This window comes from Lingula anatina, chromosome 1 (genome assembly GCF_051362555.1).
Source record: "Lingula anatina isolate TDL-2025a chromosome 1, LinAna3.0, whole genome shotgun sequence".
NCBI classification, from domain to species: domain Eukaryota; kingdom Metazoa; phylum Brachiopoda; class Lingulata; order Lingulida; family Lingulidae; genus Lingula; species Lingula anatina.
In genome coordinates this window covers 28,087,475-28,100,302 of record NC_141767.1, presented here as the reverse complement: position 1 = coordinate 28,100,302, position 12,828 = coordinate 28,087,475, and the positions used below count along the sequence as shown (strand labels likewise).

The following is a 12,828-nucleotide window of genomic DNA, read 5'->3' as shown; positions in this document are numbered from 1 at the left end:
TGTCTGTTAGGTTCTACATTTTATGTCGGGCAGCCCATGTTGTTGTCAATGGACAAGAGGGGCAATCCGTGTTACTGTCAACCAGAGATAATGATACTAGCCGGCCAACAAAATGATGCATATAATATTCCAGTGTTATAAACACCCATCTGCAACTATATGATTAACAGACAAGAGTAAATAAGAAAAGGGAAACTACCTCTGAGCGGGCCACCACCCCTTCAGTGTATACATCGACTCGCCATCAGGGTCTGTAACACGCAGATGAAAAAAACACCGGTTTGCTTACCTTTGTTTATTGGTTACTTGGGTGAAGTCCATCACAAAGAGACTTACAACAATTGATGTTTTTTTTGTTAATTTGCACCGTGTGTCGGAGTTCTTGGCCTCGTACCTGTTGTTACGTATGCGACGATGAAATATGATGACTGACATTAAAATCAACATGAAGTTAGGTTTCCAAAACACCTTGGTCTGACTTGATTCGTCATGCAACTAACCATCGTTGCTGGACCCCCCCTCCCAATCCCTTCTCATCTGGCCTCTTTAAGATAAAATAACAAATTGAAGACTAAGGTAATTTTAAATTGCATTTGTGAGCGTGAAATACTCAATAAATCGATTTTTGATTGCATTTACGATACGCTTCTCTAAATACCCAGTATATTACGTTCATATTTAAATATTTTATTCAAGGCTTGTGTGAATAGTATAATTTTACCAAATCATCTAATCTTGGATAGTTATCACAAAGCTTGACGAGTTGAATAACTATAAAAAAGGTATCGGTAAAGGTACGCAGTAAAGACTTGACGGAAGAATATGTGCAGTGTCCCGTATATTGAGAAAAAAAGATTAAATTAATCGTGTTTGATTCGTGTCACTGTCGAGCACACTTAGTATCCCTCTTTTCTATTTTTGACATTAGTATCGATCTCATAGAAAACGCACGAAATAAACATGGAATTAATACTTGAGGCAACACAATCCTCGACGTAACATTTCAAAGAGATGTTTTTCCTCTTTAATAAACTGTATGAACACATGTTCATTTAATATTGCGTCGATCGTTAACTGTGAAATACACATCCCTATATTTTTAATGCATATGGCAGCCAGTCTTTCGCAAACTAAACGAAGGCACTGGTGAGGATAATTTCACTGATTCCCGAACATTATTCTTTTACTCTGGAATAAAATTCTGGGTGGCTTAAGCTTTTCTGCCCACTCACTATAATCTAAAGAAACAACAGCTGTAATTTAAAAAAAAGAACCGGCGCAGGATACCTTCATAGAGCCATCGTAATTTAGATACCATCACTAGTGGCTTTCGATTATTCTTCAAAGATTTTTGAAACGAAGGTTTTGCGATTTTGCGACCCCAGAAACTAGATCTTGAGTTGTGATCTAATAAAGCCTAGTGAAGATGGCTCTATATCACGGACGTACAGGACGACTGTCCTCAAATGTGCATGGCGTCAACAAATTGTATTATGAAGTTTCGGCTGTGCTGATAGATCGCAAAATACGTACAGCTGTTGACACGATGATTTGGAATTGCATTTATTCATACCAGTTATCTATACCTAAAATTTTCAACCAACCCAATTCTACCCGTGCTGTATACTTTGTCTCTTTTCCATGCGGGAGAGCTGTAATAAAAAAAAATGAAAAGATATCCTGAATTCAGGTGACCAATTCTTTTCAAAGCTAGAACAAATTCTGGCGTGCTCGTGCATTGTTTAATTCATTGGGATTAAATAGCTATCAAAATCTCACGGAACAATGCGTATTTGTTCTCATTCCGCAAGCGGACTTGTTTAGAAAGGTGAGCTTTCCTGTGTAAACTTATGGGGCCAGACCTTATAACTATTGTCATTGTAATATTCGCAGTTTCAATATCGCGTATGCTTAGCAACTGAAGCTGTTATTTTTACTGCACACCTTGCGCAAACAATAATTGAGAACAATCGCTCTATATAACTCCTTGACTACGGAACATCAACATGTACAGTATATGGAAAGATGAGAATAAGGGGACACGAAATAAAAGAAGTCGCTTATTTACCCCGCAACGTAGTGTATCTAGAAACACACTCAGCCTTAGTTTAAAATGAAGTCAAAAGTGATATAGGAAGTATAGAAAGGTAAAAACGCGTTCTCCAACTTCGTTTTGTTAACTATCGTGCCTCAATATTACTCTTGCATGATTACTTGTTTAGACACAATAAAAATAACACTTTCTTCAAGTAAATCGTAGTCAGTATCAAACAAACTGCGTGCTTACGTTTATTTCTGTGGCAGGGATTTGGATTTCCCAAGACAGCCCCAGAAATCAAGGTACCATTTCGACTAACCGAACTATCATATCTAAGGTTCATTTCTCCGGAAACCCTTTTTATGCTATATTACACAGCGACACGTTTACCTGACTTCGATTACTGATATTTTGTAGCTTTAGATATGTTATTTGTAATCATAACCCTTTACACACACATACACACACGGGCGTGAAAATGAAAATGTAAGTAGTCTATATTATTACTACACGGCCGAGCGATAAGGTGTTTTGACTCGATCTAGTTTTGATATTCACATAGAGCCTCATGAATAGGCCTACTCGTTGGTAAACTAAAGTTATGATATTACCATGGTATTAGTGTTTTAACCCTAATAAGCATTAAAATATGTCTATTCAATTTTAAGTTCAAAAGTTGTTTAAAAGTTAGTGTTACCTAGGGAGTAAAGTGTGTTTATTTATATTTCTCCTATTCATGTACATGTAACTACCGTACGTGTCCTTAGCCGACCGCGGCAGTAACCGGAGAAGAAGAACAGAAATACACCTTTCATTTTATTTATACAAATATCAATCAATGAAATCAAAACAGCTGAACTTACACCAAGGTAGTAGAGCGTATGAATAAAAGGTACAGGGAGACCACAAACATCTTATAATGAAAGCAATTAAAATTTGGTAGGTTGATTTGGCGCTCAAGTCGGAGTGAATGTACTCTTTACATTTTCTTCGAGAGTATGTGTAGAGGTCGAAGATGGATACATAATCATGTGCATCTGGAATGTTTGTGACAATTTGGTCGATGTAAATCATTTCCATGTTTAGTTTTTAAATACAGACTTGACATTTAATATGGAATATTTCAGTTTTAAAGGTATACCTAGGTAAAAATGCGTTCTTTATTGAAAAAAATCAGATTTCATTTAAGATATCTGACAGGAGAAGTGTGAAAACAGGTGTGTCTCTACCAATTAACTGATTACCAAGTCTGATGCATTGCTGCATTGTGTAATATGCAGTGATTTAATTGGGTAGTGCTCCTTTGGGCTGGCCAAAGCTTGGCTATGGCGAGGCATGGTTCTGTCAAAATGTATCCAAATGTCGGCAACCATTGCATAGAAGAATTTAAAATTTTGCATGCAAGCGGTCTGTTTTGCAGTGCGTAAAATGAGTTAAGCATTGTTTATCAAAATCGTTAAGCTGTGCCAGAATGGCGCGAAAAAGACAGACATTGCCAGACAGATTATTGCCCCAAACGGAACTGTCCGCACAGTTTCATAGAGTAATGCCCAGGGTTATGTACCCACACAGACAACACGTCCAATGTATCGATATCTTACCACCAGGATACAGGACTCAATGTCCTTCAGGAAATGCTGCTACAATTAAACCAAAACCACCTAGTCCGTTTTAAATGAGGGGCAAATTGTCACCAAACCGCGTTTTTCAAGGCGCTAAGCGAAGACCAAAATGGTTTCAGCAGGTTAGGATATTAGGCGACCTCTGAGGAAGCCACTGTAAACAGCAAAACAGCGTAGTCTGTTTCTCTAATGAATTGGGGACCATGACCGTATCTGGGTAGAACACTGAAATCGCGTTGTTTTCTTTATTGAGGTCAGATTTCACCTGTACCGCTAAATTGGTCAAAAAAGAGTTTACAGACATCCTGAAGAGGCCTACGACAAGGTGTGTGCCGCTTCTGAAGTGACTAGGGCCATTGACAGCGTCAATATTTGGAGTTGATACCACATTGGTGCCAAAACACCAATGGAAGTCATCGATGAAAACCTGAACCAGATCAAATAAAGGAATAATCTGGGAACCACTTGACTATCATTCGATAGGGGGCACCTTAGGAACAGTTTTAGGTTGCAGGATCAGATTGCTGGTTCACACAGAGAGCTTTTTATAGCAGATAACGTATAGAACCAAATGAATAAGCAGCTACCTTGGTCATCAAAATCGCCATATTTGAACCACTTTGACAATATGTGGTTCGGTCAATAGTCGCCGAATCAACGGCCTGCATGTCCTACAACAAAACTGAACCAAATTGGACAAGTTTTAACCGTTGACTGGAATTTTATTCCAGATTAAATTCTAAAAAACTATCGCAAGAAATGCCTTGCCTCTTGAAAGCTCTGGTAGCAGGAAGATAAGGTCAGGCATAGCAGCGACTGTTACTGTGACTAGAAACTGACATGAGGGTCCTTTGTGTGTCGTTGAACTCTTTTAAAGACGATAGTTTGGAAGATATGGAGATCCAAAATATCGCTTTCAATGGTTGTCGCATGACTTAAAATTGGCAATGCATTTTTGTTTGCTTCACTGGCGAAGTCAATTAAAGAACTGATGTCGCAATGACATGGAACATTTTATCAAAAGTTATTTAAACACGATTTTAATCCTTATCTTTATTTATCAGTCTGCAAAATAGGAAAAAAACTAATGAATAATGATTTAGAAAAAATATTCCATATTAAATGTCAAGTCTGTAGAACTAATGCTTAGGGTATGGGGAGCTACAGAAAACCGCCGCATAGATCCATGAAAATCTTTACTTGGAAAAAAACAAGAATGGGTTTGATGACTTGAATTTTTAAACGACAGATTTTTATCCCAAAAATTTTAAGAAAAACACTCAATCTTGCTGTTTAGTGCCAAGTTTAAAACAGAACGTTCTCGCATCTCGTTTATACCATTTTCCTGAACATTTTTTGTTCTAAAAATCCGACTGTAATAAATCTTAACAAAAAATATCCTCCTAACAAAAAATATCCTCGGTAACTTCTTTGTATAATTTCAATCTTTTGGTGACTATAATTCTTAATGTGAAGTGATATTGATAACCTGTTCTTTGGATGACCAAAAAAAAAAAAAAAAAAAAAAAAACAGCCGCTCATGCAGTTTAACCACATATGTATCGTGCACCTGTTTTAACTTTATTTATATTGATCTGTAATCATTGAGATCAAAGTGCTAGAGCCATTTACTTCATTTTTCACTGTAGGCCCTCTCCATTTCTTATTTTTCTTGATTTATAAAGTATAATTATTAAATTTGGAAGATTCTTAGTTCTTCTTTGGCTTTTTGGTGTGCCACCATTATGTTAAAGGACTGGTTATAAAGTGCGAGGGGGATCATAGAACGGCAAGTTACTTTTTATGTGGTCCACCCCCACTTATTTGCCACAGTAATCCATGTCCCACCCTTTTTTGGAAATAAAAGAAATAAATGGCTCACCTCCAATAGCTACTGGTTGCCCTTGTACTCCCTTTCGACTTTTCCTGAGAATATGCAATGATATTTGAAGTTGTTCCAATATGTTTTACATCCGTTGTAGTTTAGTTCCCAGAGTTCTGCATATTGTTACGGGTATTGTTTTATCCATTTCACTGCTTAACATTTTTAGTATTATAAATGTACCTTCAATTTCTGGTTGCAAAATAATATTTGGCTATGTTCCTTCTCCGAAATAGGAAAAAACACACTATTATTGAATGAGGAAGTACCGCATGGATTTAATACTATAGGTGTTGGTGGAAACGATGTAAAAATGTAAAAATGGAGCAGAGAGACTTTCGCGCAGATGGGAGGTGACAATATGATCAACGTAATCAAACTAAAGAATGGCCAACGAAACTTTATACTTTTGAGGGAAAGACTGATGAGTTGAAGCCAGCTTACCTAAACAATATAAATTATTTAAAAGTGCTTTTCCAGAACTTAAGTGACAAAGTTGATGAATTAAAGAAATGGATGGAAGAAGACATTGTGAAAACTTTCACAAAATTTTGCAAACTAAAATGTGGTCAGGAATGTGCACACAAATACAATGAGAAATGATTGGGTGATGTGAAGTCACTGAATGGAGAAATTCTGGAGGCCTTGCAAACAATTGAAGAAATAAGAAGGAAACAAGATCTGGCCAGCCTGGCCAGTGGAGTGTTAACAACAACAACAACAACAAATAATAATAATAATAATAATAACTAGAAAAGCACTCCGAGAGCGCAGACCTCCGGCAAGACAGCGATTTTTATTATTATTATTATTGATTATTGATTGATTATTGATCTGGATCACCACCAAAAACTAATCATCTCTTCCTTGGCCCACTTCTGACAGTTATAACTGACCCTGAACTGTTGAATAAGGAGACAATTTCAAAAAATTAAGTAAACAAGACATCAAGTGGTTTTACTTGTTGCATTCGAAAAGCTTTTTTACAAAGAAAGTATTGCACGCATGTGTTAACTTGAAGACCGAGTTGAAAAAAGACTACGATGATACAGACTGACACAGAAGATGTGTGAGATGAGATGTTAAATGACTAATTTATTTATTTACATTGAGAACTTTATTTTCTGTGGCAGGCTTTCTTAATCTAAATGATATGCCTTTATAACTGTTCTTTAAAAAGCTACAAGAAACTGTTGTTGTTTGTTCTCAAAAAAGCTTGTAAAAAAAAAAGAAGCAAATTTTGTTGTCAAGCCTCTATCAGGCTGTATTATTTCAAGCGCATCAATTACCGGTAGTTGGTCTAAAAAATTGCACATGGTTGCTGCTTAAAATAAAGATTTATAATTTGCGGCCCGCCCAAAATGAATTGCTTAATTTCTTTTGGCTCACGACTTTTTGCAGGCACAAAATTGTACCCGGCCTGCTACCAACACACCCCTTGTATATGTAGGCCCTACTTAATGACCAGCTCCTAAATAAAAATTTCTACAGAGACACATATATGTATATCGCAAATGAGGTTTAAATCTAGTTCAATTCATTAAAGCCCCGATAACGTTAAATGCACTGCACATTATTATTAACAACATTTTTATTTACCAGGTGTGCCGATAAAAAAAAATTGCTTTAAAAGTACGTGCTGCCATCTATTGGCTTCCGCTCAAACAACCGATTCATTCGTATTATCTCGGCTGATTCCGTGTGTATTGATGACGTCATGGGTTGACACTGGCAACGCAGCACGCTCTCGGCCACACCATAACAAACCCCAGCATAGACTAACTGTATGATTAGCAGTTGCAGTCAATTTAGACAGATAGCCTGTTATTGTAATTTTGTCTAACGGTAGGTACAATATCTTTAATGCACAAAAGAGCCTATATAGTTTGAAAGAGTTTCATAAATGATTGTAAAAGCTTTTAAAAGCGTTAATATTTTTGATATGATATTTTTTGGTTTAAGATAATTCGACTTATGATCGTGCGTACGTGTCATCAGTGGTAGTTTGTTGCTGAATATTGTGACACTCAAAACATAATTGGTTATAACAAGATCACATATTTATATGAGAATTCTAATGGCCATTCTACGAGCAGGTTTGCGAAAAAAAAAAAAGGAACTACGTTCATGTTGTACCTTACACTAGTGTACATATGTAGTTACAGTGTGTGTAGTACGACTTGTGATAAGTCATGTAGTTTTTCGATACTTGTTTTTCGTTCAAATCATTCAGTCGCAATTTTGAGTCTTGTGCATTTTAAAGTCAAGTACTCATATTGGTTGCATTTAGATTTCAGATGCCAACCATGGCTTCCCTTCCTTATGGAAGCTGCTCCGCCCATATTCAGGCCAGTAAGGGAGCAGATTCCAACATCATGAAATTCTACTGCACAGAGCATGCCTCTAATTATGGCAAAAACTGGGAGAAATTCCGCCCCCGTCCATCTAGACACACAGGAACTGGATATCTGTCTAATTTCCGTCCTGGAGTGTATTATAGCAGAAGATTAGATGATGTAGATAACCCAGCTATGGCGTATGTGATCCTTTTTTATTTATTTATTTATTTTATTTTATTTTATTTATTTATTTATTTATTTATTTATTTATTTATTTATTTATTTATTTATTTTTATTTTTGCTATGGAGACATCAATACTTATTGCACAATTTATAATCCATTAAACTAAATTGGTTTTTGCAACATTTTCCCCTACAGATTTTTTTGTTACAGAATTATTTCTCTGACATGTTTCTTTTTATCCCAATTATGTAAGATTAGTGTGCGCACCATGTGTAAGATACATGTGCATACTTAACATGTTTTACCCTCTTTAAATACAGTTTATTATTATTATTATTATTATTACAGGCGCTTGATAGCCAAAAACTATCACTCTGTCACAGAGCTTGCATTTCAACCATACAAAGTGAGTTCCAGTGGCAAGGATCCACTGCCAATGAGTGTGTACCAAGCAGGCAGTGGTTTTATCCGTCAGAAGCCCATCACCGCTCCCACCAGCAGGGCAGTACAGAGTGTCTGTATTGACACCAGAATGTCGAATGCATCGGCAGATATTTTGCCAAGATACAAACCACTGCTGCACAAGATCCAGTCTAAGGATGCTGTGGAATTAGAAAATTCTGGCTATGTAAGTGTATGCAAGAGAATATATGTTTGTCATTTTGTGAATATCCTGGCATAATATTTGGAATTATAGGTTTATAAAAATTCAAATTTTATATGATGTTTCACTCATGATAATTAATTTTTCATCATAATTCTTGTTTTTAGGGTCCAGGTTTTATGACAACTGAAACTAAGGAGCGATTCAAAGGACAACCAAGTGAAAGAAGTAAGTACAATATGCATGAGATATTATACATTTTAATGGTTAATGGTACTGGGTCCACCAGACAAGCAAGCAATCCCCCCACTGCTCTCACAATAACAAACACCAAAAAAACAATATTCATGAGATCAAACAATGAACAAAAAGCATTTTAATATTAAAATATAATTTAAATAATTAAAATAACCTTGTTATTTATGAAGATCAACTTCGATGACACATGCTTATTTGAAGATGTCACACTTAAATTTGCTGTTTAAATTTTTCTTCAGTGGACACAACAATGAAAACTCTTGGACCCAATGAAGAAACTGGATTCACACATGCTTACAATGTAGAGCCTGTCACCTACCACCCGGGATCCCCATACAAGGGCGACAGACCAGTATGTGACATTTTTCCAGACTATTTTAGAATATTCTTGAAGCACTCTCTTCCCTCAACAAATAAGAATGATGAAGCTTCCTTGTCTATCTTTTTGCCCAAAGCAGATCTTGAAATAAAGATACATTTATTTTATGTAAAAGATATTTAGATAAGTGTATAGTAGTCTTTTTTAATCAAATAAGTTATACTTTTTTAAATTTCATGTATAAAAAAACTTTGGGGCACTTGTAACCGAGATACCACTTTTTTTCCAGGGATACATCACAGATAGACCTACTGGAAGAAGTATCATGAAGACACATTTCCAGCCTTCAGAATTTTTACATGTAAGTGATTCCATGAGATTATGTTTAGAATGTGAAAATGGTGCCATGTTCAACTGAGCTACAAAAAAAGAGATTGTAAGACTGCAAAGTGTAATGAACAGAGTGAAAAAAAATTCTGTCCAATCGTTGCCAAAAGCATGTCAATTTGTTACGCTCTACCAGGGTGACAGATTGATTTTTCACAAATATTCACGGATGTGTCTCTAGACAAATATTCTATTTTTCCCTATATAATCTGCCCCCTGGTAAAGGGTATCAATTTGTACAGTTTCTATCATAAAGCCAATGACACTGTTGACTTGTTATATGTTTATGCTCGAGGATTATCAGTCTGTGGAACTCTTATTTCAGGGAGGAGAGCCATTACCAACCATTCCTATTGGGTCTGAGCGGGGGACAGGTTTCACTGCCGGCACCAAAGCCAGACCAGTGTTTGTTAACAGGGTGATGGGAGATGTGAGTTTTCAGAATGTTGTGTCAAATAAGAGCCCAGTTTCACCATGCCTTTCTTAAACTAGCAGTTGTCATAACTGGTTTATCTTTTAATTTTCATGAGCATTTGAAAAATTACAATGTCATCAAGATTTCTTTAGTCGCATGATAATTGATAAAGACAGCTTTATAAATAGTTACTGCTATCTTAAGATTTGACAACAAAACACAAAAGGTAGATTTTAAATGCTAAAGCTTATTTTGATCATTTTAGGCATATGACAAAGCCGATGACATGCCTCGTGCAAAACTGGAGAGAACTAAGAAACAGGACCCTACAGAATACATGAATATGACACACCCTAACAATTATACAAGGTAGGTTAGCTGTCTTTTGTTTCCCAACAATAGAATTGAATATGCGTATTTGCATATATTTTGATGGGAATCAAGTACTCGTTCCCACATATCTATATTTTTTTCAAGAACCACTCAGTAAACTGTAAATCTAATTTTAAAAAAATATATAATAAATTGAAAAAAGGTGTTTTTAATGAAATATTTTTCATATTTTTGAAGTTTGTTTGATATTTGTTTTCACAGTCTTGCCAAAGATACATTCCTTGGTCAGCAACGTCCAGATAAAACAGAAGCTGATCGCCTGGAAACGACAGGAGTTGGTTTCAAGGAATTGACAGGGTTTAGTGAAAATAATGACAGATTTGTGCAAACATCTGATAATCCGAGGAGATTCATTACACATTATGCAACAAGGTATGAGCATATATAATTACACCCAATCATGTTTAGAAATTTTACCCAAAGAAAAACCTTTTATTTGTAAGGATTTTAAAAAATAAATTTTTTAATGTGACAATATTCTTCAAGTAAAATAATAAAAAAAAAGAATAAAGCCAGAGAACATTCATGACCATTGTCTCAGTTTTTCTTTTCTTTCATTTGCTCAATGAGTTCACAATTTTTTTCAATTTTTTCAGGTTTCCTGATCCTACCCCAGAGGACAAGGAAAGAGAGGGCCACTGCAGAGGTGGAGTGCATCTGCAAAAGTCCGATGGTTTTACAAAAAGCACAGCTGTACATTCGTATGGCCCTGACATTAATACTACTGCAACTCTTAGGTCATTACATCCTTATGTGGGAAGGTAAGCACATTTTTATTACATATGTGAAATAAAACTAAATATCTCAAAAAAGTTAAGGCAAATATTGTTATATGTTCAAATTGCATGGTTATGTTTTTGTAAGGGTACAGATGGAATACTTCTAAATACCACTTAATGTGAAATGTAATAATACTTGCATATATAAGCTCCTACGCTGCTTGGTATTGTAAATGATTGTTTTTATTTTATTTTTTTACAGGAGTATTAGAGCACGGGACTCCTACTTTGATGATCATACCCATGACCTGAAGTTACACAGAAGTGTGACCGTTGCTTGAAATAAGGATTTATTAGCATAATATTTTTTCACTTTGTCCGTGGATCCTGTTGAAGGAATCTGGTCATGTAAACAGTCAAATTCTCTTAAGAAATCATTGAACAGATTTGAAAACCTTTCAATGAACAATTTTTATATTATGTGGCTCGTGTTAGAATTTTCATAAATGCCATTGGAAAGTGACACTTAAAGTGTTTGTGATAATTTTTTTAATTGCTAGTGTAGATGTTTTTTCAAGCTTGCCAAGAAAGAGGAGAGAACTTTTCCCACCTATCACTCGTTTTCATTTCGTCAGAAAACAAACATCATTTCATTTGTACTTTTGAATATCTAACATAATGTATCCTTTAATCAATGTGATAATAATTTGCAGTATGGATGCTTTTGTTTAAATTTTATCCCCATTTCTTGTGCAGTACTACTTAGAGTTGCTCAAATGCTCACATGATGTACGACTGGCATTTACACATTTTCCATTATGTGATGATAATGAAATCTATTTCAATTTTTAATGTAAATAATTATGTGATAAAGTGACTTTTGACAGCTGTGGTCAAAATATATATATACATGCTGCTGAATAAACTATTTTTTTTTATATTGTTGTCCAAAAGGGATACTTTTCTTAAATTGAATAAAATATTGGTGTAATGACTAATCATTATAATAATCCAGAGGATAGTAAAGGAAAACAAAATCAGCCATTATATTTAAAACCCAGTATAAAATGCTGTTTATTTTCTGCAAATTGGGTGCATTTCTCTCACACAGGGCAGTTCAGTTCAAACTGGTGCTTTGAAAGCAAAAAATACTTATAATTACCAGCACAACAATACAGCAAAATGTTACCATAATCACACACTTGTCACTTTTGAATGAGACAATTTTACAAAGATCTTTTCAATATAAACCTATACTTTGGCAAACATTTACAGTCATTTTGATGCAATTTCTTTTTTGGTAACATTTACACTGAAATAAAGGCAATATGCAACCATCAACTAAGAGCATACAACATCAAGGCTATCACAGAGACATGACAATTTCTACATGAAACATATTCACTTGCTAAGTTTACACTTAAAAATTTAATCAGCTGTCACTCCCCCCCCCCCCCCCCCCCCCCCCAATTTCTCCCTTCATAATTACTACAAACGTGATATTCCAAACAGTTTAATGCTAGAATTTTAATTTGAAATTGAAATATGAAATTTGGTTAACCCACACTTTTGTCTTATAAAAACCTTATTTCAACATTTGCTTCTTATAAACACTCCATATCAAAAGTAACATTCTTTTTAGAACCAGAAATACTAATACTCCCACA

General features: G+C 35.3%; 1 protein-coding gene across 1 annotated transcript; it reads left to right on the top strand.

The window, feature by feature from the left end:
• The first annotated feature begins 7,231 nt into the window (after positions 1-7,231).
• On the top strand, positions 7,232-12,101 carry LOC106155256 (stabilizer of axonemal microtubules 4-like). Its single transcript, XM_013529997.2, has 11 exons — positions 7,232-7,387; positions 7,833-8,078; positions 8,415-8,694; positions 8,838-8,898; positions 9,168-9,280; positions 9,537-9,608; positions 9,960-10,064; positions 10,315-10,418; positions 10,644-10,814; positions 11,039-11,203; positions 11,424-12,101. Exons 2-11 carry the CDS (start codon positions 7,840-7,842, stop codon positions 11,500-11,502), a joined length of 1,389 nt encoding a protein of 462 aa, XP_013385451.1. The 5' UTR covers positions 7,232-7,387; positions 7,833-7,839; the 3' UTR covers positions 11,503-12,101.
• Positions 12,102-12,828: the final 727 nt, after the last annotated feature.

What these genes read in the sequence shown, in the direction of transcription:
- LOC106155256 (XM_013529997.2), top strand. Translation starts at nt 7,840, where the DNA reads ATGCCAACCATGGCTTCCCTTCCTTATGGAAGCTGCTCCGCCCATATT. An exon ending in AGGACAACCAAGTGAAAGAA is followed by an intron (nt 8,899 to 9,167) that starts GTAAGTACAATA and finishes ATTTTTCTTCAG; the next exon opens with TGGACACAACAATGAAAACT. An exon ending in AGCCTTCAGAATTTTTACAT is followed by an intron (nt 9,609 to 9,959) that starts GTAAGTGATTCC and finishes CTCTTATTTCAG; the next exon opens with GGAGGAGAGCCATTACCAAC.